Source organism: Myodes glareolus, chromosome 3, assembly GCF_982192425.1.
Source record: "Myodes glareolus chromosome 3, mMyoGla1.1, whole genome shotgun sequence".
Taxonomy (NCBI): domain Eukaryota; kingdom Metazoa; phylum Chordata; class Mammalia; order Rodentia; family Cricetidae; genus Myodes; species Myodes glareolus.
The window spans coordinates 77,381,956-77,409,317 of NC_142028.1; the positions used below are offsets into that span (position 1 = coordinate 77,381,956).

General features: G+C 41.7%; 1 protein-coding gene across 1 annotated transcript in view; it reads left to right on the forward strand.

The window, feature by feature from the left end:
- The first annotated feature begins 6,126 nt into the window (after positions 1-6,126).
- The window catches only part of Mast2 (microtubule associated serine/threonine kinase 2), a 129,962-nt gene continuing 108,726 nt past the window's right edge, over positions 6,127-27,362 (forward strand). The window contains 2 exon segments of the mRNA XM_048443944.3: positions 6,127-6,575; positions 25,283-25,418. Of these exon segments, the coding sequence (XP_048299901.3) occupies positions 6,396-6,575; positions 25,283-25,418 (316 nt within the window). The 5' untranslated portion in view covers positions 6,127-6,395.

Below are 27,362 nucleotides of genomic sequence, written 5' to 3' on the forward strand. Positions count from 1 at the left end.
ACCCCTCCAGTGCTTCTAAATCTCAAATCCAGAATATAGATCTTAGACATCAGACCCTGGTTTGGCAGACTATGTTGGTGCATGTGTCTTATCTCAGTACTTGGGAGCTGAGGCAGGAAGAGTTAGATATAGGTGAGTCTGGGCTATGTAGAAAGTCTGTCTCACCTGGCAGTTGTGGCATATGCCTTTAATTCCAGGACTTGGGAGGCAGAGGCAGGCAGATCTCTGTGAGTTCAAGGCCAGCCTGGTCTACAGAGCAAGTTCCCGGACACTCTCCAAAGCTACCAAGAAACCCTGTCTTGAAAAAACAAAACAAAAGGTAGAATTTCTTGTTACCATGTGGTTCTTGATATGGAGCAATGAGAAGTACACAGCACCATGCATGGAATATTCCTGTAAAGGAAAACACATCTGGTCTGATATGGTGATACACGCCTGTAATTATTAGGCGTATTAGGGACAGGATTAACCTCGTGACAACTATTCTTCATTGTGAACTTGATTATATATGGAATTAACTAAAGCCCAAAAATGGAGGGATACATCTGTGAAGGATTTGTGCTTAATTTGATGTGGGAAGATATACCTTAATCCAGATCTTTTGAGGTGGGAAGACCCACCTCTAACGTGGGCCATGATTTCTGATGGAAGCCTATGCAAGAACGTGGAAGAAGGAACGTTTGTTCTTTGTGCCTGTTTTCACCTAACTAGCAGTCCATTCTTTTACTGGCATTAGAGCCTACTTCTTTGGGATTCCAGCATATACTGAAGACAAGTTGAAATATCCAGTCTCATATACTGGGTTCTTGGACTTACCGTTCATAGTCAGTCATTGTTGGCTTAGCTGGACCACCATAGCCTGTAAGTCATTCTAATATATATGTATATATATAGAGAGAGTCATTCCATAAGTTCTGTTACTCTCGAGAACCCTTACTAATACAGGCTTCATGACCTCCCTCTTCATATTTCATTTCCTTAGTTTTATTGTAACCTGACAATGGTATCTAAATGTTTGATGAGGCTTATATTTTTTTCTGGGTCTGGATCTTCCTAAAGTAGTGTTCAGCTGGCTTGGAAATCACACTTCTCACACTCACTCTCCCAAGTGCTGAGACGCCTGACTTAATATATACATATTGAGGTAGTACAAACATTTGATCCATCTGGAAACAAATATTATAATAGACTAATTTAATTATGGCTGGATTTGGACTTCAGGGACAGCCACAAATTCTTCCCTTCCCTGAATCCGGCCCTCTTTGACATGGAACTTTTGTCTCTTCCCACATTGACTTGTTTTGTGACTCATGACTTGCTTTGGCGATGACACAGTCGCCAATGTGAAGCCAACAAAGACTTGAAAAGAACTTTCATCTTGTCTTTCTTTCCTCTTGGGATTCCTACTACTGTTGCCATGTGAAGAAGTTCATGCATGCCTAATGGAATGTGCAGTGTCTATGTCCTGTTTGCTTCCATTGCTAGAGCCCAGTGCCAGTTTTGTGAGAGTGGCCTGTTGATCTAGTCACCACAGATCACTCTCAGCTGTCTACAGAGGATTCCCAAGCCCAGCAATGGCCAGCTGGACTGCTCTAAACCATAAGACTCATACAGTTGGCCCACACAGTTGCCAAGAACAAATATTTGTTGGGGGTTGGGTAAATGGCTCAGTGAAAATATGAGGACCTCAATTTGAATCCCTAGCACCCATGCAAAAAGTCAAGAATGACTGCATGTGCCTATAAACCCAGCATTTGGGGCACAAAAATAGGCTGGTATCAGGAAAGTGCTGAACCACAAGCTTCTGATTTAGTGAGAGATCCTAACTCCCGGTAATAAGAGGGAAAGTAATAGAGGAAGATACCTGGTGTCCTCCTTTGGCCTCTGCATGCAAATGTGCGCCCACACACTCATACGCAAACACCATACACACACCAAAAAAGAGTGTTTGCTGTTTTAAGACAATTATTTTAAATTGTGAGCAAGCGTGAGTGCACACACCTGTGTGTGTATGTGTGTGTGGGTGTGTGTGGGTGTGTGCAGAAAGATCTGCCTGCTCAGGGCTGCCCCAAGTGCTGAGATTAAAGGCATGTGCCACTATGCCAGGTTACATTTTTAAAAATTCTTATATATGTGATCGCATCTGTGAGCATGTGCACACATGCATGTGGGTACACAAGGAAGCCAGAATAGTGTTGGTAGACTTTCCTGTCAAACTTTTTTTGGACCACCCATCCCCAAATAATGACATGGAGACTTATTATAAATTATGAAAGCTTGGCTTTAGCTTATGCTTGTTTCACCTAGCTCTTATAACTTTAATTAACTCAGTTCTATTAATCTACATTCTGCCACATGGCTCTCTTTATCTTTCCTCCATTCTGTACGTCCACCTGACTCTCTCCATGTTTTGCTGGCTAATCCTACGTGCCTAGTTTCATCCCATCAGTGCTCTCTCTGCCCACAAGTCCTGCCTAACTTCTCTGTCTAGCTATTGGCCATTAATCCTTTTTTTTTCCTTGTTTTTTTCAAGACAGGGTTTCTCTGTAGCTTTGGTGCTTGTTCTGGAACTAGCTCTTATAGACCAGGCTGATCTTGAACTCACAGAGATCTGTCTGCCTCTGCCTCCTGAGTACTGGGATTAAAGGCATGTGTCACCATCGCCCAGTGGCCATTAATCTTTTTAATGACACATCTTTACACCATGTACAAATACCCGCAACAGAACAAGGCATCGGATCCTCTGGAGCTGGTATTACAGGAGGGTGTCAATCAAACGCGGGTCCTTTACAGGTGCAACAAGTGTTCTTAGCTATACCACCATATCCCTCGACCTGTCCTACTTTATTTTCTATTATTGCGACAAGACTTAATCAAAAGCAACCCGGGGAGGAAGGGGCAGGGAATTTATTTGGATCACAAATTCCAGTTATGGTCCATCATGAAAGGGAGTCTGGGCAGGGACTCAAGGCAGGAAGAGAAGCAGAGACCACAGAGGAGTGCTGCTTACTTGCTGCTCATGACTCGCTCAGCCTGCTTTCTTGTACAGCCTAGGACCCTTTTCCAAGGGGTGGCACTGGGTTGTGCTGGACTGGATCATATTAATCATTATAATAAAAAAAAAGCTCCACAGATTGATTTGCAGGCCTGTGTGATAGGGGCAATTCTTCTGTTAAGGGTCCCTCTTTCCAGATGACGCCAGCTTGCATCAAATTGATAAAAACAGAACAAATAAAACTGATTAGCACAATCTCCAGAAATAATGTGTTTATCTCATACTTTCTATGGGTTCTAACCCATACTTTCTATGGGTCTAACCCTGGCTTTGCTGGGTTCTGTGTCTCAGAATCTTGCCAGACTCCCATTGAAATATTAACAGGGCTTTGTTCTCACTTGGAGATATACTCTCAATATTGGTCAGAATTAACTTCTTCCTAGGTACAGGACTGAGCAAGCACCTCAATGACTACTTTAGTATGTTTTGATTTTGTTTTGACTGTTGGGCTAGGGGCTATTCTAATCTCTTGCAGGTTGCCATGCTATTTCCTGCTACATGGTCCTTTCCATACCCAACGTAAAAAATTAAATTTTGTAACTAGGTGTGATGGCACAGGCCTGTAATGAAAACCCTTGGGTGGAAGAGAAAGGAGGATGGGTTACGTTCCCTGCCTCACCATAAAGGGCATTTTCATCTTTAAGGTCATTGTGAGTTTGAGAGTGAGACTTTTACCAAGATGTCATCTTATATGATGTAAGTTAATTATGAAAGTGATGGCATTCTTTTTAACTCGTTCATTAGCTACAAGCCAAAGGGTAAAGATTACACAAGGCTGTAAATCCTGGGAAAAGGGTGACTTTGAGAACCACCTTAGTGTCTCTATGCCACCTTCACTTTTACCATTCCTAAGAGTGGAAGATGAACAAGTAGGATGAGACTCTGGTCCCAAAGCTGTGTCTGTGGCTGATCTTTGGAGAGATGAATTGGCCTAAGCCTAGAGGAGTTTGTTTAGAAAGGGCCAACGAATCAAACAGAGCTTGACAAGTTTGTATTTTCTTTTTTTTCCCCTACCACCAGACATTGGATTACATTGCTTTGCAGGGTGCATAGTAATTCTTTTTTTTTTTTTTGGCATTTTGTTTTGAGATTGTTTCATGTTTCTCTTGAATTCTCTTGACACACTCTGTTTATATCGTTCTGGGATCAACCTCAGGGCTTTGTGTATGCTGGACAAACATGCTACCAACGGAGCTACATTCCCAGCCCCCAAACAAAAACTTTTTTTTTTTTAAAAAAAGATCCTAAGGATTAAACTTGAGACCTTGTGCATGATAGCCAAGGACTCTAGCATTGAGCTATAGCTCCAGACCCCAGGCAAAGGAATTTTAATCTTCTCTTGTATGGCCATTTCAGATTCAGCATGTGTTTCTGCTGGTAAACAAGAATGTGCAGGTCCTATCCCGTAGCAGGGATAACTATAAACAGTGGTCACAGCCTGGGCTAGTAGAAGAAAGAGGTAGGTAGAGGTTGGATTTTTGGATGATGGCCTTGCCTTCTTAGAAAGTATACACTTTAACTTGAGATTTATTTTACTATCGAACAAGAAAGTATTAAGAAGATTCTTTTTTGTTTGTTTTTTGAGACAGGGTTTCTCCGTAGCTTTGGAGTCTGTCCTGGAACTAGCTCTTGTAGACCAGGCTGGCCCTGAACTCACAAAGATCTGCCTGCCTTTGCCTCCCGAGTGCTAGGATTAAAGGCGTGGGCCACCATTGCCCAGCTTATGAAGATTCTTATAAAGGCCTTTGGGAAGATGATCCTAAGAGAATAAGACTTGATGCAAGGGAGCTAGTTGGGAGACTTCCCCAGTTAAACAAGTGAGGAAAGGTAAAACTGGATATGAGTTAGTGCCAATGGGATGGAAAGAGAAGGCCTATTGGAGAGATAGTGAGGGTATAGAGCAATCGGCCTTCTTCGCTCTGAGGGAATGAGGAGAAAGAAGGAACCAAGGATGGCTTTCTGTTTCTTTTTGAGGTAGAGGATGGGGAGGAGCTAGGTGAGACAGGGAAAGCAGAAGCATGCTTCATGGGTCTTTCAACACATTAGTTGTTTGTGGGTTCTGGTTTTTCACAGACCAAGGCTTGAGTTCTCTTTGCACTATAGCTTAACCTGTTTCCTCAACTGTAAATGGAAACTACTGACCTCTTCTTCAGTATGTGTGTTTATGAATTGAATGTCGCGTCTGGAACCCAATAGGCGCCATTGTGATATCCATTATTCCTACTCAGAAAGGATTCCGGGAGGAGGCCGATGACAAATGGAAGAAACAGGCAGGAAAGGTTTCTGGGAATGAACTCTGGTTAGGTCAAAGAGGAAAAACAGCGTTGTGGCAGACCAGCTGAAGCCAGAAGGAGGCCAGGCATGGCTGAGCTGTCTGCCACGTGTTGTTAGGCAGATGAGTCATTGGAAGGGGCAGGTCAGGCCGCCCAGGCCGCAGCGGGCTGGACCGTGGCAACAAGATGACTTCATTGTCAGTGGGAAGTCCATATCTTCCGGAAGCCTTTTTAGTCCTTGCATCCCGAAGGAATACATCAATTATTTTATACACTGTCTCGTCAAAGGCAGTGTAAACAGGACAGAGGGACAAGCATTGGAATCTGTCTAACGTGCCTATTGATATGCTGGTGACCGGCTTCCTCTTCCTACACCTCAAGTCTCCTTATCTGTATCATGAGGGCGAGCTAACTTGTCTCTGAGGAGTGAGGTGCGAACTAGGTGAGCATGTGCGGGTAAACAGTGTGGTGGTCTCGCCCCTCCCGTTGGAAGTCCTTTTCGGATCCTCAGCCCGCACAACGCCGGGGTCGGCAAGCTCTTCATCAAAGGGATGAACGGAAGAACCAAAGGGCGACCCGCAGCCGCCGCAGGCTCACCGGCAGCCCCGCCCCCTTCCGCCTCAGACCGCGCGGCCCGGCCGCGGGCGGGTCTTCGTGACCGTTCGCCAGCGCGTGCGCCGCAGGCCGCGCGCTGTGGGAGGCAGGCGGGCTGGTCGTGCGCGCGCGCGAGGGGCGGGCCGGGCGGCGGGCGGGCTGGCTGGCCGGCGGCTGGCTGCGGAGCCCGCGGCGGCGGCGGCGGCGGCGGCGGCGAGTGGCCGGCCGAGTGTGTGCCGGGCGTGGAGGGCGCACCGGTGGCTATGCTGCCTCCCTGAGGCGCGCCAGGGAGGTCTCGGCGCCTGAGTCCACGGGAAGCGCGGAGACGCCGCGGGGCCGGGCTGCGGGTGATTTCGAGCACCCGCCGGGCCATGGTGGCTGTAGACCGGGCTTGCCGCGGCCGCGCTGCGGCCCGGGGTCCAGCCAGGCCGGCGCAGTCGCGGTGCTAACGCCCGCGGGGCCCAGACGCGGAGATGAAGCGGAGTCGCTGCCGCGAGCGGCCGCAGCCGCCGCCCGCCCGCCGGGAGGATGCGGCTCCGCGGGCGACCGAGTTGCCCCAGCCGCAGCCCTTGCCCCCGCGCCGGCGAGCGCCGCCCGGGAGGCAGCGACTGGAGGAGCGGAGCGGGCCCGCGGGGTCCGACGGCAGGGAGCAGGTCAGGCGGGCTGGGGTCGGCGGGCGAGGGTGGGCGCTGTGGGGGAGGGGACCTCGCGGGAAGACCGGGCTGCGGCGGTGAGGGGTGGGGACTGAGTCGGTTGGGGGAGTGGGAGGTCTGAGGAGGCTGAGGAAAGGGGAGTGGAGAAAAGAAGGTGGGGGCCTGGGGTTGCAGTGGACTTGGGGAAGGGCGGGTTGGAGGAATGAATAAAATGGTTCTTGGGGGCGTTTGTAGTCCCGGGGTCTGGGTGGAGAGAAGGGGTGCTGGAATGTAGACAGGGTGAATGAGCAGCAGAGAGTAGACTTATTACGTTATCTAGAGGAGTCAGTAGTTTGAGGGAGGGATGCCACTTTGATAGTGTTGATTTTCTTAGGGTTTAACCTCACTCTTAGAAAAACGGGGCATCCCTAAGCATTTGGATTTGGTGGTCATTGTACTGTTATAGGCAAGTATCCAGAATCACTAACATTCTCCTCAGTACCCATCTCCTTAACGACAAACCACCTTAAAAAATACCTGCATGTGTGCAATCTCGAGGCCGGTGCTGTGGACGGAGAACCCGTAGATGAAGGCTCTGCCTTCTCGTTAATGGGAAAAGCGATAGAAATGTGAAAGTCCTTGTGAGATTTCCGAGTGGACTGGATGTGTTTATATACGTTATTAGACAACAGTAGGTGTATTTATGAGTAGGGAATAAAGGTCATCCGAGTTTATCAGAAAGGAGAAACTGCCACTCACAGCGGTAGAAGTTCAGTGAAAGGAGATTGGCAAGAAAGGGGAATTGGAAGATCCGTGATCTTGTTAGATTTGTAGAAAAATGTGTAGTGATGAACGCCAGGGACAGCATTGCTTTTGTATAGCTCTGCTTTAGACCCCTGTTACAGGTCTCCCGCCTCTTGCTCCTCATATAAAATAAGCTTCCTCAGGCATCATTATATTCTTTGAGTTATACTATGTTAGCCAACGGTTTTTAACTCCCCCCTCCCCCCATTTTGTTTTCCCACGTGTTATTCTCTGAGCTTGGAGCTTTGCCGTGGCTTCTAGTACCTAGTCAAAACTTTTGAAATGTGTTTTCTCTACTGACTTAGTTTACCTGGTGCAATTGACCTTATCGTATGCTTCAGTGATGTGCTCAAGGTTGCTTGTTCTCCCCTTTTTTAAATAAATTTTAATGACTTTTTTTAGTTTTTATGTGCATTAGTATTTTGCCTTCGCATATCTCTGTGTTAGGGTGTCAGATTACCTGGAACTGGAGCTACAGATAGGTGTGAGCTGCCGTGAGGGTGCTGGGAATTAAACCCAGGTCCTCTATAAAAGCAACCAGAGGCTGAACCATCTCTCCAGCTCCAATTCTCTCCTTTTAAAACAATTTTTTTAGCCGGATGGTGGTGGCGCACCATCCTTTAGTCCCAGTACTTGGGAGGCAGAGGCAGGTGGATCTCTGAGTTTCAAGCCAGCCTGGTCTACAGAGAGTTCCAAAACAGCCAGGAATACATAGAGAAACCCTGTCTTGGAAAACAAAACAAAACAAAACATTTTTTTTTTTGCTTTTTAAAAATTATTCATCTTTAAAGATTTATTTATTTTATGTGTATGAGTGCTTAATCTGCATGTATGCCTTTATGCCAGAAGAGGGCATCAGATCCTACTATAGATAGTTGTGTGCCACCTTGTGGTTTCTAGGAATTTAACCCAGGACCACTGAAAGAGCAGCCAGTGCTCTTAACTGCTGATCCATCTTGCCAGCCACCATTTGTTTTTATTTATTTTATGTATATGAGTGTCTGCTTGCATGTATGTTAGTATATCAGATAGTTTGGAAACTAGTAGAGGGTGTCATTTCTCTTGGAACTAGAGTTACAAACTGTTGTGAGCTGCTAGTGCCTACAGAGAATCAAACCCAAGTCCTTTGCAAAAGCAGAACAACTCTTAATTGCTGAGCCATCTCTCCAGCCTCTCCCCTGTTTTTAAAGATAATTTCAGCCTGGCGGTGGTGGTGGTGCACGCCTTTAATCCCAGCATTTAGGAGGCAGAAGTAGGCGGATCTCTGTGAGTTCCAGGCCAGCCTGGTCTACAAGAACTAGTTCCAGGACAGCTAGGGCTGTTACACAGAGAAACCCTGTCTCGAAAAACTTAAAAAAAAAAAAAAAAGATTTTCTATATTTATTCATAGCATTCACCAAGAAAGAAGTGTTTATTCTTCCCTCTGAGGCTAAATCCTTGATACACCCTTTGTCTGTTAAAGATCTTAGTTATGTTTTTTGTCTTATAGCTCAAATAAAAACCACAGTTTTCTTGAAATGTGTTATTTCCTTTCTCCTAATATACATTATCTTGTTGCCTTACCAACAACCTTCTTGAGTTTGTATTCTGTCTCAATTTCTTTACTTTGTATATATAATCTTGATATGATGGTTTGTATACTTAGGCTTTTCCCAAACTGCCTTCAAGGTCATGATTTGACTTGCTTTTGAAATTGAGATTTGACTTAGTTTAGTGCACAGATCTACGGTTCATTCAACCTATGAGTTATTTATTTATTTGTTTTCATGACAGGGTTTCTCTGTGGCTTTGGGGCCTGTCCTGGAACTCACTCTGTAGACCACAGCCTATGAATTTTTATAGACTAATGTACCCAGTATGTACACTACTCACATCAAGGTGGAGAACATCTCCACTTTCCAAAATGTTCCCTAACTCCTCTACTTACTTCCCTTCTCCAAAGTTAACCAGACTTCCCACCCCTAGAACCATAGATTGCTTTTTAGCTAATACGTATATAAATAAAAGTCATGGATCAGGTAGTGCTGGCGCACACCTTTAATCCCAGCACTTGGGAGACAGTGATGGGTGAATCTCTGAGTTGGAGGCCAGCCTGGTCTACAGCGCAAGTTCTAGGACAGGCTCCAAAGTTACAGAGAAACCCTATCTTGAACCCCCCCCCATCATGAAGTTTGTAGTCTTTGTTACTGAATTATTTTATTCAAATGATTTCTTTCTTTTTTCTTTCTTTCTTTCTTTCTTTCTTTCTTTCTTTCTTTCTTTCTGTGATTTTTTTTTTTTTTTTTGAGACAAGGTTTCTCTGTAGCTTTGGATTCTCTCCTGGACCTTGCTCTGTAGACCAGGCTGGTCTTGAACTCACAGAGATCCACCTGTCTTTGCCTCCTGAGTGCTGAGATTAAAGGTGTGTGCCACCTGTGCCTGGCAGTGAGTGAAATGATTTCTGAGCATCTCTTCTGTGTTAGTTCCTTATAGAAATACTTTGCTTTTTTTTATTGTTGTATAATTTCCCATAGTATAGCCATACTAGAACTTATTTTGCAACTTAAAATAGAGTAGGTGTGGATACTTGTGAAAAGTCTCATTGTGATAAGAGTTCCGAAAAGAATGCTGTGAGTGGCTCAGAAAACTTTTTTATATAATTAAATCTTACATTTTTTCTTTAATCTTCATCTTCTCAAGCTATGTGAACTATTTGCTACTGTTGACCATGTGCTCTATTCTTGCCACTACCCCTTTCCCCCAATACTTAACCCACTGCTGTTTCTCTGACAACCTTCCTGTTTTTGTTTTCTCTTCCTGTTCTTAAAACATTCTCTGGTTCTTGCTTGTTTCTTTATTGTACTCCATCATGTAGCAAGCTCATACATGGGAAGTGCAAAGATCTGTAGTCTGTCATTTATACTTGATTGGAGCATGACTTCTAGTTGTTCTTGTAATAAAAACTCAGAAGTCAGCTATCAGGGTGAAAACTGAGAGATTAGAGAAGCAGTGCGAGCGGCCAGCCACTCTAGTTCTTACCTCTACCAATGCAGAGACCAAAGGGGTGATCCTGTTCTTTCCTAGACTACCTCCTCAGACTGCTGCCTCAGATGACACTGAGCTCCTGTTTCCTCACTTCTTATGTTCCTCTCTCAGCACAGCCATATCACTTCCCCTCTCCACCTCCCTGGTGCTGGGAATAAAGGTGGCTCAGCAGTAGTGTAGCTCAGGGTGGCCTTGAATTCACAAAGACCTGCCTACCTCTGCCTACCCAGTGCTGGGATTAAAGGTATGCACCACCACTGCCCCAAACTGGAGAGACTGGAGAGATGGCTCTGCCTCTGTCTCTGGAGTCCTGGGATTAAAGTGTGTGCCACCACTGCCTGGGCTCTAGTGATTTAGCTCTGCACTCTGATCTTCAGGTAAGCATTATTAAAACACACACACACACACACACAAATCACTACACATATTGTGTTACAGAACCTCCTGGTGGTACGGGAGAATGATCTGTATTCTGTCAATCATATTTTAATAAAACGCTGATTGGCCAGGCAGGCAGTATAGGCGGGAAAGCCAGACAGAAAGTAGAGGTGGAGCAAAGAGACTGGGAGTATTCTAGGAAGCTCCTTCTGGCAGTTCTGCCCAGACCACCGGAGAGGAAACATGTAAGCTGCCCAGCTGGAAAAGGTACTGAGCCATTATGGCTAACATAGATAATGATAATGGATTAATATAAGTTACAGGGACTATTAAGAAGCCCGACCTAATGGGCCAATCAGTTTGTAATCTTATTCTTTGGGGTTTGCCGGCTGTGGGGTACCGGGTGGGACAGAAACCCCAACACACCGGCCCCTCATGCTACATCCTGGTAGAGTCAGTCAAGTCTTTAGGCCTGCCTTGCTTTTTATATTTGTGTTGCCAACTTTGTGCTTAATGTTTCAACCAAAACTCAAGTGGTTTTTTTGTTTTTGTTTTTTCAAGACAGAGTTTCTCTGTGTAGCCCTGGATGACCTGGAACTTGCTTTGTAGACTAGGCTGGCCTCTAACTCACAGAGATCTACCTGCCTCTGTCTCTGGTGTGTTGGGATTAAATGCACCCTTTTCTTTTTTAAAGATTTTATTTCATTTTTAAAAATTGTGTGTACGTGTGTGTTGCATGTAGGTTTGTGTATGGGAGTTCAGTGCCCATCAAGATGAGAAGGGTGTTGGATTCCCCAGAATTAGAGTTAGAGGCAATTGTGAAGCACGTGTAGTGAGTCACCAGGAAGAACAGCAAGCACTTCTAACAGTTGAGTCATTTTTCAGCCCCTCTTTGCTTTTGAGACTGGATCTCACTACCCTAGAGCTCACCAAGTGGGCAATGCTGGCCAGTGAACTCTGGAGACCTGCTTGCCTTTGCCTCCTAAGTGTTGGAGTTAAAGGTGTGTGCCTTCATACCTATTCGTGGTTTTTTTTTTAACTCAAGAAATATAACTTATTTATTCTATGTATATGTGTACACGAGTGTGCATGTATATGCACTTACCACAATCCGTTACTGTACATGTGCATTACATAATGCATGAATGAGTAAGGTCAGAGGACACCTTGTAGGTATTGGTTCTATCAGGTGTCTCTTGGTGCTAAAATTCAGATTGCCAGGCTCAGCAGCAAGTGCTGACCCATCTCACTAGTCTTTGTGTTAACAATTGAGTTTGAAAAGCCAACATTTAAAAGACTAGATGAATCATAATGCATTAGTACAAAAAATGATACCTCCCCACTTCCACAGGATCTCATTTAGCCTTGGAACTCTGTAGTAGCTGAGGATGATTTTTCTTTTCTTTCTTTTTTTTTTTTTTCAAGACAGTGTTTCTCTGTGTTACCCTGGCTGTCCTGAAACTCGCTCTGTAGACTTGTATCGAATTTGTAGAGATTCATCTGCCACTGCTTCCAGAGTGCTGGAATTAAAGTCACACTACACCATGCTAGCTGAGTCTGACTTTGAACTGATTCTCCTGCCTTTACCACCTAAATGCTGGATTTTATGTGGGTAGACAGGTGTCATGAAATGCTTGTAGAGGTTAGAAGACAATTTTGAGTGTCTGTCCTTGCCCTCTGTCTTGTTTGAGATAGGTTCTGTTAGTTGTTTTTTCCTACTGTGTAAGCCAGGCTAGTAGCCTGTCTTAGTGTTCTATTCACTGGCAAAAAATCATGATAAAGCATACTGCCTTCTCTTATATCCCATACCACCACCTTTTACACCACCACCAAATCAATGGCTTGTCTGGTAAAAAACAATATACGTTTTTTTCAATGAGTTTGAGGTAGCCTGGTCTATAGAGGGAGTTCCTGGAAAGCCAGGGTATATAGACCTTGTCTTGAGCCCTCGCTCTCCCCCCAAAAAACTAATATAGATTAAAAAATTTTACAAATAAATCAAGTTACTCATACATATTTAGTACATCCCTTTCCTTCTTTTTGCTGTTCCAACTCATCTAAGGTCAGTCTTAGTGTTTTGTTCTTGTAAAAGTTGGAGGCATTATATAACATTTGGCTTTAAAATATTCCATAAAGTGGACAGAAGAGATGGTGGTGAAGAGTATTTCTTGCCAGGTGGTGGTGGCGCATGCCTTTAATCCCAGCACTCGGGAGGCAGAGGCAGGCAGATCTCTGTGAGTTTGAGGCCATCCTGGTCTACAAGAGCTAGTTACAGGACAGGCTCCAAAGCTACAGAGAAACCCTGTCTTGAAAAGACAAAAACAAAACAAAACAAACAAAAAGAGTATTTCTTACTCTTGTAGTGACTGCGGTTTGATTCCATTCACAACTCTGGTTCCAGGGGACCTGATGCCTTCTATGGCATTTACATGCCATTTGCGCATACATGGTATACAGAAATCTATGCAAGCAAAACACTCATTTCATAAACTAAAAATAAATCTCAAAGAATAATAATAAAACTCCAGGAAGCTATGATCAAAACATGGTATTGTCATAGGTATAATCTCAAAGAATAATAATAAAACTCCAGGAAGCTATGATCAAAACATGGTATTGTCATAGGTATAATCTCAAAGAATAATAATAAAATTCTAGGAAGCAATGATCAAAACATGGTATTGTCATAGACATGTAGACCGGTACTAAAATAGAGAATCTAGAGTTTAAATCCAGACTTCTACAGCTAGCTAGTTTTTTTTTTTTCTTTTTCTTTTTTATAGACGTGGTTTTTCTGTGTAGCCCCAGATGTCCTGGAACTCACCAGACAAGGCTGGTCTGAAATTCAGATATCAGCCTGCCTCTACCTCCTAAGTACAGGGATTAAATGCATGTGCCACCACCACCTTGTTATACAACTAACTGATTTTTGATGAAGATGTTAAGTGCATACATTGAAGAAGGGGTAGTCTCTTTAGTAAGTGGTGCCGTAACAGTTGAATATGCACATGGAAGTAAACTAGACCCTTTTCCTACCCCTTAACTCCACATATAAAAATCAACTCAGACTATATTAAAGAAGTTAAATGCAAAACCTGTAGCTACTAGAAAAATGTGTGAATGTCATACTTCATGACACTGCACCAGGCGAGGATTTTTGGATAAGATTTAAAGCTCTGGCAACACAAGCAAAAATAGATAAATGAGTTATATTAGATTGAAAGCTCCTCGCAGTAATGGAAATAGTGAAGAGACAACTTAGGTAATGGGAAAAGACTGTAAACAGAGGCTTTTTTGTCCTGCCTGGTCCTGCAGCCACTTTTAAAATAATCACTCAGAGGCTTAATATTAGTTACAAACTATTTGGCCTATTTCATAGGCTTATTACTAACTAGCTCTTACAATTTAAGTCAACCTATTTCTATGAATCTATGTTTTGCCACGTGTCTCGTGGCTTTACCTGACTCCACCTTTCTCTTCCTATATTTCTGCTTGGATTTCCCACCTGGCTTTTTTCTGTCTTGCTATAGGCAAAATCAGCTATTTTAAAAACTAACCAATGGTAATAAAACAAATTCATAGCATACAAAAGGGTTATCCTACAGCAAAAGACTTTGCTAATAATCTGACTTAGGGGTTAATATCCAGAATACATAAGGAACTCAACTGAAAAATCCCAAATAATGATAAAAATGGACAAAAGACTTGACTAGACATTTCTCAAAAGGTAACATGTAAAAGGCTAGTAATTATATGATAAAATGCTTAGCATCATTAATATTAGGCAAATGTATATCAAACTCATAGAATACCTTTCATTTCAATGGTTGTGATTAAAGAACACAGGTACTGTGGAGCATGTAAAGAAAAGTAAACAGACTGTTGATAGGAATGTTAATTAGTACAGTCACTATAGCCAATAGTATGGAGATTTTGCAAAAGGACAAATATGTTGAGACTATTGCTCAGTGGTGTTATACATGCTTAGCATATGTTAGGCTTTTGGTTGAAATCATAGTACCAGAGTTAAAAAACAAAACACTAAAATGAGAACTTCTGTAAACTCAGCAATCCTATTATTGGGATTATATCTAAAGGAAATTAAGTCTGTATATCTAAGAGAAATGAAGTCTGTATATCTAAGAGAAAACACCAACTCCATGTTTATGGTAACTCAGAATAGGCAAGATAGGGAATCAATTTGCCTATCAGCAGTTAAAATGTGATATGTGTACATACACACTTAAGCTGTGAAAAGATGGAAGCTTATAATTTGCAATGGTTAAACCTGGAAGGCATATGGCACAGAAAGACAAGTACTGTGGTTTCTCACATGTTGAATTTGAAACAAAGTCAGTCTCAAGGCAACAGAAAATAGTAGTTTCTAAAGTTTAATGAAGGTAGAGGGATAAGGAGAGATTGATCAGTAGTTATAAACTTGGAGTTGGAAATAAATTCTAGTGTTGTCCTGGGTGGTGGTGGTGCATGCTTTTAATCCCAGGATTTGGCAGGCAGAGGCAGGCAGATATCCTATATATCTTGTTTCTTTATGTAGCTAGGCCTTCATAAAGAAACCCAGTCCTGAAAAGCCAAACCAAAACAAAAAATCATGTGTTCTTTATGCAGTAAGATACAGTTAGCAATGTATTCTTTACCTAAAAATAGAAAGTTTTGTGTTTCACCATAAATACTTGGGGTGATGGCTGTGTTAATTGTCCTAATTTGATCATTATATACCACAGAAATGTATTAAAACTGTATTGTATCTCATAAATTCACATAGTTATGTGTTAATTAAAACTTTTACTAGGTATGATGGTACAAGCCTGGTAAGTTATAGGCCAGCCAGAGCTATGTAGTGAGAGCTATCTTAGACAAAAGATTGCTTAAATTTGTTTTTACAGTAATTTTTTCATATTTAACATCACCGAGTTTTATTTTTTCACTGAATGATTCTTTTCAACTTTACTTTTAAAACAGACTTGACTAATTTGTCATATTCTTTCAGCCCCTCCCCCTTTTTGTTGTTGTTGTTCATTTTTTCTTTGTTTTTTATTTTTTTCGAGACAGGATTTCTCTGTATAACAGTCCTGTCTGTCTGGAACTTGCTTTGCAGGCCAGGCTGGCCCTGAATTCACAGAGATCAGCTTGCCTCTTCCTCTGAGTGGGCAGATTAAAGGCATTAAAGGCGTGGGCCACCGCTACTACCACCACCACCACCACCACCATTTCCAGCTGGGAAAAGGATCTTTAAAGAAAAAAAGGCTAGTCATGATGGTACAACATGCCTTTTATCCCAGCACTTAGGAGATGGAGGCAGGTGGATCTCTCTGAGTTTGAGGCCAGTCTAGTCTACAGTGCAAGTTCTGGGACAGCTAGAGCTATTACATAGAGAAACCCTGTCTTCAAAAACTAAACTAGAACAAAACAAAAAGCCAAAACTTTTTTTTCTTTTGGATTTATTTTTATGTGTGTATGGGTGTTTTTCCTGCATGTCTTTGTGACATATGCATGTCTGTTTCCCACAAAGGTCAGAAGATGGTATTAGATCTCCTGGAACTGGAGTTACAGATGTTTGTGTGCCTCCATATGGGTGTTGGGAATTGAACCCCAGTCCTATGCAAGAGCAGCCAGTAACCTTAATCACTGAACCATCTCTTTATCTTGCTTAAACTAGCTTGATGTTGATTTACCAGTTTGTATATTCCCAAACTTTCCCATGTCCCCAAATAGTACCACTGTTCATGTTCATTAATTTATTCAGACCCAAGTATTGGAAGCTGTCATAGATTAAAAAAATTTTGATTATGTGTATATGTGTGTGTCTATGTGTGAGTATGTACACATGAGTTCAGGTGCCTGAGAAGTTCGTCCTGTTGGATATTCAACTTCATTCCTTGTGAAGAGCAGCAAGAATCTTTCACAGATAAGAAATCTTACCATAAATTATTGTTGTTACTGTTGATGATGCAAGGTCTTACTATGTAGCCCAGATCAGCCAAGGATTCATTAAATAGCAGAGGATGGTCTTAGACTCAATCTTTCTGCTTAAACCTAAGAAGTACTGATTTGATCAGTTTCGTTTCTTTTTATAAAACTTAAAATTATTTATCTGTCCTAGTTAGGGTTTTATTGCTATGAAGAGACATCATGACCACGGCTACTCTTATAAAGGAAAATGTTTAATTGGGGCTGCTTACAGGTTCAGAGATTTAGTTCATTATTGTCATGGTGGTTTGCAGGCAGACATGGTACTGGAGCTGAGGGTTCTGATCCAGATGGGTAGACAGCAGGAAGGGAGAGTGACCTTGGGCCTGGCTTGGGCTTCTGAAACCCCAAAGCCTGCCCCCCAGTGTTATACTTATTCCAACAGAGCCACACCTATTCCCAACCTTCTAAAGTGCCACTCTGTATGAACCTATGGGATCCTTTTTTCATTAAGACCACCTCACTGTGTGCTTTTGTATGTGTGTGGCTATGCTTGTACCTCTGCATAACATGTGGAGGTCACAGGACAAGTTTAAGGAGTTGATTCTCCTATGTGGATTCTGAAATTGAACTCAGGAATTAGGCTGTATGACAAGCCCTTTACCCACTGAGTCAGTCTGTTGGTGTTATTCTTTTTTAAAGATATAAGCGGGGGTGGGGGGGGTGGGGGAGAGGGCCAGCCCCACAAGGGGTGGTAGTCCCATGAGGGGCAGCAAGTTCCACAAGGGACCCGTGGTGGGCCACCTGGGGCTCGGTGAGTCCCCTGAGGCCTTGGCAGGTGGGAGACCGCAGCAGAGAGACAGATATGCCATGCAGAGAGAGACTATGGGTATAGAGTTTATTTAGTGGGTTATGGAGGGAAAAGGAAAGGGGGAAGGGGAAAAGGAGGAAGTGAGAGGCAGAGAGGGCTGAGGGTTGGGGAGAGAGAAAGCACAGGCTGGAGAAGGGGAGATATTCATCTGCTTCCCTCATTGGAAGGGGTGGGGTTTGGAGAGGGTGGGACTTGTCTCTTAAAGGGACAGGGTACACAGGTGACAGACCAGGCCAGCAGATCATAACAGTTGGCCCTATGATTCTGTTCTTAATCTTTCATTTCACATGTCTGTTAGTTACTACATTCAGATTGAAGAAGCTGCCCTTCTTGTTTCCATCATTACTCTATAAGGCTATACCTTTAATTTCAGCGTTCGGGAGGGAGAGGCAGGTGAATCTCCGTGAGTTTGAGGCTAACCTAGTCTACAGAGTGAGTACAATGACAGCCAAGGCTATATGCACAGAGAGACCCAGTTTTGAACCCCCACCCCCAAGACTATAGAGTTGTCTTATCTTTCATTTAAGTTACTGTAAACCTCTTAACTCATCTTCTAGTTCTGTTCACTTATTTTCAGTGTTTTATTTTTATGTGCATGGGTATTTTGCCTGCATATATGTCTGTGTGAGGGTGTCGGATCCCCTGGAACCAGAGTTACAGGTGTGAGCTGCCTTGTGGTTCTGGGAATTGAACCTGAGACCTCTCTGGAAGAGCAACCAGTTCTCTTAACTGTTGAGCATTCTCTCTAATCTCTATCATTATTGGTCTATTTCTTCTGTGATATTTTGCATGTAGCAAATCATTATAAAATCTTAATTAAGAACTTGTCACTTTTCTACTGAAAAATATTATGGTTATTTCCATTACAATTTAGATCAAAGTCCAAAATGCTGATGACTTTGTCCTATAAGACTTCCTGTAATCTGGCTCTTGGCCTTCTTTGGCTTCATTTCTTCATTTGTGTTAACTAGTTCTAGTTAGACCTTGGTGGTCTCCAAGTATATTAAGCATTTCTTTTCTACTTGAGAACATTTTTACAAAATTATAACTTTAGGAGTTTTTCCACTTGATTTCTGTACCTGAAATGCCCTTTTCCAGCTGGTTATATATAACTGGCTTTCTTATTTTGTTCATGTCTGTTGAGATAATGTTTCTTAAAGAAACCTTTCTGGGCCGGACAGTGATTGCACATGCCCTTAATCCCAGCACTTGGGAGGCAGAGGCAGGTGGATATATCTCTAGGAATTAAGGCTGACCTGGTCGAGAGAGAGAGAGAGAGAGAGAGAGAGAGAGAGAGAGAGAGAGAGAGTGTTAGTTCCAGGACAGACTTTAAAGCTACATAGACAAACCCTGTTTCAACACCCCCCCCCCAAAAAAATCTTTCTGGAGTACCCTTTCCAAAATTATTCTTGTGGCTACTTCCTTTTCTCTTTCTATTTTCAATTTTTGTTTTTTATGCATTGATGTTTTGTCTGCCTTCATGTCTGTGTGAGGGTGTTGGATCCTCTGGAACTGGATTTACAGACAGTTGTGAGCTGCCATGTGGGTGCTGGGAATTGAACCTGGGTCTTTTGTAATAGAAGCCAATGTTTTTTAATTTTTAATGGCTGAACCATCTTTCCATCCCTCTTTTTGATTTTATATCTTCTATTGATATGGTCATATTTTGAGTGGCAATAACCTTGAGAGTGCAGAACCATCTGATTAATATGGACGTGAGACCTTTGTTTGAGGTAGAGGAACTAGGGTTCCAAACTCTGACGTTTGGCCAGTGTGGAAATAGGCTCACATTTCCGGGCCTCCACAAGTTAGATACCTGGAACCAGTGTAAAATGAATATCTGTAGTTGAAGCACTACAGTGGGCAGGGTGGGAGGTAGAAATATAATCATCCAGAAGCTCATCTGTCTAGCTTGAAGTATGAAATTCAGCAGAAACAGTTAAGAGAGACCCTGCCTTAAAGAGGCAGATCTCTGTGAGTTCTAGGCCAGCCTGGTCTGCAAGGGCTAGTTCTAGGACAGGCTCCAAAGCTATAGAGAAACCCTGTCTCGAAAAAAACCAAAATAAATAAATAAATTTAAAAAAAATAAAAAAGGTCTCTCTCCCTAGAAACTCTGCCTCAAAGAAAAGGAAAGAGAGAACCAATTGTTGAAAGTTTACTCTGGGTGATAGTGGTGCATACCTTTGATTCCAGTACTCAGGGATGTAAAGGCAGTAAGACTTCTGAGTTTTAGGGCAGCCTGGTCTGCAGAGTGAGTTCCAGGACAGCCAGGGCTACACAGAGAAAGCCTGTCTCAAAAAAAAACAGCGGCCCCCCCCCAAAAAAAAAAGAAAAGAAAATGAAATTGTCTTAGAATGGGATATGTCTCCCTTGGTTTGAGAATGTAATTAAGATCAAAGCTCTAGAGGCCCTCATTTCTAAATTCTGAGGTAGTCTCTCAGCTGTGACATACTATAGTATTAGCGGTGCTCACTTAGGAAGAAATTGAGCTGTTGCAAAATCCTTTAATACTTAATTGAGTGGAGATTAATTCACTGCGTAGTACCTCTGCCTGTGTTTCACCAATGTAGAGCTACTTTCTAGTATTGTTAGGCTTTCTGCTAGGTATTTAGGAATGATTTATGAAGTAGAGCATTTAGATATAGTTGGTAATAGTTTTTATAGTTATTTCAAAGGAATGTTAATGTGATTTTGTTCAGGTAAACCTGGGATATTTAGTTACTGCCTTTGACTAGTAAAAGAAAGGGACATTGTTATTCTAGCTCAGGCTTCAGCCTTTATATTAGTTAGGAAACACTGGTTGCTGTAACAGATACATTCAGAATGACCTAGACTAATACACACTTTTCCATTCTCTGTCCAGGTTCTTGCAGAGGTCAGCTGAGGAAACTGGATGATGGCCAGTATAGTCACTTTCAGTAGTGTATTACTTGCAGACTCAGTTATATACAGGCCTTTGTGTAACTGCTAGAGGGCTGAGAACATTATGTAGATGCTCAGGAGGAAGGAAAGTCATGTTTTCTCAACTTCTAGCTATTCTCTGCTGTGGATCTCCAACCTCGGTGTAGTTGTAGAGTTTTAGTTTCCATTTATTTCTTAAGTACCCACAGAATTCTGAGTCACAACAATTTTGAATACAAGAAAAGGCCTTGCTCCCCAAGCCTGATAGAAAATCTGAAAAAACTTGTTTCCCTTTAGCTTTTGGTACAGCAGATCTTGTCTACTTCTACACTCAAGAGGCCTTAATTATAATCTTTTGTTAGATTGTGATAATATTCACTTAACACAATGCTAATGAATTAGCTTATAGAGTTACAGGCGGTCGTGAGCTGTCTGATATTGGTGCTTTGAACCAAACTCAGATCCTCTGTAAGAACAGTATAACCTCTGAGTCCTCTTTCTAGCCCTGGGTACAGCAGTTTTGTTCACAGTGTTTCTTAATTTATTTTTCTTTTAGATTCAGACATGATTGTACATTTAATTTCCAGCTCTGAGAGGCAGAGACAGGCAGATTTCTGAATTTGAGGTCAGCCTGGCCTACCAAAAGAGTTCCAGGACAGCCAGGGCTACACAAAGAAACCCTGCCTCAAAAATAAATAAATAAATAAATAAATAAATAAAATGTTTTATGTGTATGGGAATTTGCTTGCATGTATTTCTGTGCACCACGAGTGTGCCTGGTGCCCAAAATGCCAGAAGAGGGCATCTGATTCCCAGCAACTTCAGTTATTGATGATTGAATTACTAAGTTGAGTGTCTGGAATCTAACCCAAGTTCTCTGGATGAGCAGCTAGTGCTCTTAACTGCTGAGCCATCTAGACAAGTACTACCACTCAGTTGTCTTTCTAGTCCCTGCCCATGCTATTTTAGTCTCATGGTGATGCATTAAAAAAGCTTCAAATAAATGAAAACAGTTATCAGGAACATATATGACGCAATTACAGCAAATCAGTGTGTTTAGTAAGAATAAAGTAGAAAAGTTTTAGCTATCTCTGAGAGGTCAGAAGAACCAGTAAAAGTAAGATAAGAGCTGTAGCTTGTTATACTGACTTGAGTCTATCTCCATTATAGAGCTAATTAAAGAGAAGATGCCTTTACACCACAGCTGGCTTCCTAGGTATTAACATCTTTTAACTTAGAAGAAATTTAAAAATCTCTTGGGGCTCAGTGATTAAGAGTACTGGCTGCTTTTCCAGAGGACCTGGGTTATATTCCCAGCAACCGCATGGAGGCTCACAACTGTCTGTAACTCCGGTTCCATGGGCTCCAGTATCCTCCACACATACATACATATAAGCAATACATCAGTGTGCACAAAATAGAAATAAAATATTATTAAATAATAATAAAATAAATAAATAAAATAATAAAATAGAAATAAAGTACAGAAAATCTAAGCAAAAGGCTATTTTTGTAAATTACCAGCTTCATGATTTTTTAGATGCTTTTGAATTAAAGTCTATTGCCTATGTGTGATAACAAATAGCAGCAGGAATAGAAATCTGTAACTGGGAGGTAATGTTTTCATTTCCCTGTAGTCCAGTCCTGAGTAATCACACAGAAACCTATACTAATTAGAAGCTGTTTGGCCTATTAACTCAGGCTATTATTACCTAGCTCTTACAACTTAAATTAACCCATTTTTTATTATTTTATGTTTTACCACAAGGCTCGTGACTCGTTACTCACATCTTGCTTCCTAATTTTTACTAGTTTCTTACTAGTTATGTGTATTTCCTCGTGGCTGTCACTTACTGGTAGTGTTCTGGCATCTTACTCCTTCAATAGCTTTATGGTGTCTCCCTGACTCTGCTTTCTTTTTCCCTGTATCTTTGTTTGGTCTTCCTGTGTGGCTCTATTTTGCCTGGCTATTGGCCAAATTAGCTTCTTTATTAACCAATGATAATAAGACATTCACAGCATTCAGAAGGGTTTCCCACATGAAAAACTCCAAAAAACCCAGCTCAGGAATATCAGTGTTTCCCAGATTATTCTGTTTTTTTTTTTTCTTCTCAACTTTTTTTTTGCAACTCAAATTTTTGCAACTCAAATCAATACAGTTATCGTATAGGAAATCAGCTGGTGTATCAACTGGCATATTTTTTCCCAATAATTTTCTCTTCCTCTGTTTTGTACTTACGAAGGTTGTTAGCTTTTCTATACTGACTTGAGATCTCTGTGTTGGATGAAATTTATGTGCTGCCTTTTAGAATGGCTCTCATTTCTTGATCCCTAGGGTTGCTTCCTACTACTGAAACATGGGCTTGTCCTGCTCAGTTCTGGGAACATGAGAAGGCTCAAGACACTACATTAATTAACCCTATGTGTATCTTTTTGGCTGAGCCAATAAAGTTTCTCCCATCCGTTGAATAGTGGGGTATGTTTTATTTGGTTTTGATGTGAGGCAATAACACCTTATGGAGGTGTTCCTCCTTGTTACCTTCACCCTGTTGGGATCAATGGGGCAAGTGTCTTTTCAGCATCCTTATAATCAGGTACTCAAAAAACTCCTCAACCAAGAAATATTGTAGTAAACATAATTTGCAGAAAAATGCAAAATTAGGTGCTAGAGCAGTGGCAGAAGACAAAGATTAGCAGATGAACAAACCAAAAGTTCTGAAAGCAAGCAAATAAGCCTAATACTCTGAAAACAGATAATCTTAAAATCAGATAACATTCTTGAGCTGCCTTATGGGTAAAGGTACTTGCTGCCACACTTGATGGTCTGAGTTTGCTTCCTGGGACTCCTGTTGTGGAAGGAGAGAACTGAGTCCTACACGTTTTTCTTTGACCTACACATGTTCACTGTGGCATTGGTGTGCCTCTTCAGTCTTCCATGTAAGTTCTGGGAACTGAACCCAAGTCCTCTGCAAGAACAGTAACTGTTCTTAACTGAGGCATTATTCTATATCCCCAAACCTTTTGTTTTAGTGTATTTGGTTTGCTATCATAAAATACTTTAAACCTGTAGACAGAAGTTTCTGTCCTGCCTGGTCCCGCAGCTGTTCAGTCCCAAAGAAACACACAGAGGCTTATATTAATTATAAACTGTTTGGGCTGTTAGCTCAAGCTTATTATTAACTAGCTCTTACAACTTAACCTGTAATTCTTATGTTTAGCCACGTGGCTTGGTACAGTTACTGCGTGAGGCATTCTCATCTTGCTTCCTGAACATCTGGCTGATGACTGCAACTCTCTCTGCCTTTCTTCTTCCCAGAATTCTTTGTTCGCCATGCCTATACTTCCTGCCTGACTTCTGGCCAATGAGCATTTTATTAAACCAATATGAGTAACGAATCTTTACATTGTATAAGAACATTATCTCACAGCATAAACCAGTTAACTTAAAAACAATATAAATGCTTTTTGTTTTTTCCAGACAGGGTTTCTCTTTGTAACAGTCTGGATGTTCAGAAACTCACTTTGTAGAGTAGGCTGACATTGAACTCATAGAGATCCTTCTGTCTCTGCCTCCTTAGTGCTGGAATTAAAGGCATGTGTCACCATTGCCTGGCTAATATAAATAAATTTTAACAGTTCTGGAGCCTGGGGTGTCTGAGCTCAAAGTGCTGGCTGATTTGTCTTGTAAGGGCACTTATTGCTATGTATCTCATGATAGAAGTGGTGATGAGAGAGAGAATAGAAAGAAATATTTAAACAGAATTGCGCTCATTTTATCAAAATGTCCTAAATCATCTTCTGATCTGATTTTTTCACTGTTCCCTTTGGCATTTCATAGTTAATAGTTCATGTCCTCGAATAGCACAGTAAGTTATATATAAGAAATATGTTTCTGGGGCTGGAGAGATGGCTCAGAGGTTAAGAGCACTGGCTGCTCTTCCAGAGGTCCTGAGTTCAATTCCCAGCGGCCACACGATGGCTCACAACCATCTATAATGAGATCTGGCTCCTTCTTCTGGCCTGTAGGCATATATCCAGACAGAATGCTGTATACATAATAAATAAATAAATCTTAAAAAAAAGAAATATGTTTCTGATGCAGCTGTATCACTCCTGGGTATTTACCTAAAAGATTTCAAGTTAATCTATCAGAGGTATTTGTACATCAGTGTTTATTGCAGTACTTTTTGAGCCAACAAGAGGAATCTGCAAGTAAAGATACTTGCTGCCAAGCCCAATGACCAAGTTCTAATTTTTGTACCCACACAATGGAAAGAGAAAATGGATTCCTGAAAGTTGTCTTCTGACCTCTATACTTGTACTGTGCCATATGCATGTCCCCTCTAGTAACTGAATAAATGTTTTTTTTTTTTAAATTTGTTCCTTTTTTTTTTTTTTTTTTTGGAGACAGAGCTTCTCTGTGTAGCATTGGCTGTCCTGGAATTCAGTTTGCCTACCAGGTTGGTCTCATACTCACAGAGATCTGTCTGCCTCTATCTCCCAAGTGCTGAAAATTGGTATTTTATATGCATGGATATTTTGCCTAAATGTATATCTGTATACCATGTGTATGCAGTGCCTATTGAGACTAGAAGAGGATATCTTTGGGATTGGAGTTAGAGATGGTTGTAAAATGCCTTTTGGATTCTGAGAATTAAATTCCTGTCCTGTGGGAAAGCAGCTAATTTCTCAGCTAATGAGCCTTCTCTCCAGCTCTAATGGTACTTTTTTTTTTATTAGAATTAATGTTGTATAGGTGTTTAATATAAAGTTCTTTAGAAAAGATACTAAGGTTTCATGTTTATTCCTTTTTTCGTTGAAGGATGTGGTTACTGGACTTAGTCCCCTGCTCTTCAGGAAGCTTAGTAATCCTGACATATTTTCACCTACTGGAAAAGCTAAACTCCATCGACAACTTAGTCAGGATGACTGTAAATTACGGAGAGGAAGCCTGTCAGGTAAATACCAGACTTGATCTTTTAATGAAATGTGGGAAATGCATGTGTTAGTGTGTGGTAGACAGTGTGCTTAGTGTGCGTAGACCCTGGCTTCAGTCTCCAGCCTCCAGCACTGAAAAGGGGGCATGAGGCATAATTGTGGGACTGTTGTTAGTATTTAATGATACATCAATTGCCTTAGCATCTTGAGAGCCTCTTCTTTTATATTATTGTATAGAATGCCGTTATTTCTTTCTGCTATTTTATAGATTCTCTGAATGCTAGCCACCTGAACATCAGTTGACTAACTAGTACTCCTGGCTACTTCAGTATGACTTTTTTCTCCTTTTATAACTTGTAGATTCACATCCTTCCCAGCCTCACTACCCAGTTTTCCACCTCCACCCCTACACCTATCCCCCGGCTGTGCTGAAAAAAATCCAGGGCCTTGTTTATGTTTTGCCACTGAGCTATAACCCTAGTAAAATTCCATACTTGCTTAATTGCCTTTCTGCCTCCTCCAAAGAAAAGACATTTATAAAATCCAAGGTACAAAATTATAAAAAAAGTCTTGGTTCAGGTGGAAAATAGTTTAGATACAGTATAATTTTAATCAATCAATAGACTATGAAAAAAAGGTGTATGGCCAGTAGAGAAGATAGGTAGAGAAGAAAATGTCCTGTTGTACTCCTTTCCCAACAGTAAACAGTTCTCAATTCTTTTTCTCAGTTCCCTTTCAGTGGTATTATTCCCCTTGGCCTTACTGCCTTACTGTGCTGCCATTTTCATTGTGTTCCTTCTGCTCTTTTTTCATAGAACTCTGCTCATCTTTTATGAACAGGTGGATAAATTGAACTTTAAAAAAGAACTGATTTGTATATGTGTGTGGTGTATGCCATGGTGTGCATGTGGAGATTAGAGGACAACTTTTAGAAATTAGTTCTCTGCCATGCTGTTCTGGAAGTCCCTGTACTTCTTGAGGCATTTCAGTAGCCCTATAAATAGAGTTTGAGTTAAGAATTAAAACAAAAAGCTAGACTGTGGTCGTGTACACTTTTAATCCTAGTTAGTACTTGGGAGGTAGAAGCAGGTGGTGAGGCCAGCCTGGTCTACAGAGTGAGTTCCAAGATAGTCAGAGCTACATGGAGAAACACTGTCTTGAAAAACCGTAACTAACTAAATAAATTAATTAAAAAAAAGGAAATCAAAGCAAAATAAAATGGGCTGGATAGATGGTTCAGAAGTTATGAGTACTGTTTGATCTCGGCCACCTCGTGGCCTTCTGTAGCTCCAGTTCTAGGGATATATTTGACTCTTCTGGCTGCTGTAGGCACCAGGTATGCATACGCATACACGAAGGCAAAGCACTCATACTCATAATTTAAATAAATTTTAAAAATGTTAAAAAAAGAAAACTGTAGAGGCTGGTGGGATAACTAAGTTGGCTAGGCCATGTATGGTGGCATCACTTAGAATCCCAGTCCTGTGGAGGCTCCTGGAGTTTCTGAATTGTCAAATGCACAACCTACGTGCTTGGTGAACTCCAGGCCACTGAGAGACTTTGCCTCTCTCACACACAAATTCCGGTGGATGATGGTACATGAGGAAAGACACGCAAGGTTGTCCTCTGTTCTTCACATACATGCTTGCCTCATATACATATGTATTTGTGTACACGTACAATTTTTATTTCAGGCTAGTCTGGAACTTATAGATCCTCCCCTATGAGTGCTGAAAGTAAAGGTCTGAGCTACCATGCCTAAGCCTTTCAGTTTTATTTTAAAATTTAAGTGGTTAAATTTCTTTTAAAAAAATGTTTGTTTTATTATTTTATGTGTGTGAATATTTCGCCTGAATATATGTCTGTGCACCATATGCATCCCTGTTGCCAGAGGAGGCCAGAAGAGGTGTGGGAATCCTCACCTCTTCTGAGAAGAGAGAAGAATCCTCTGGGAGTGGAGTTAA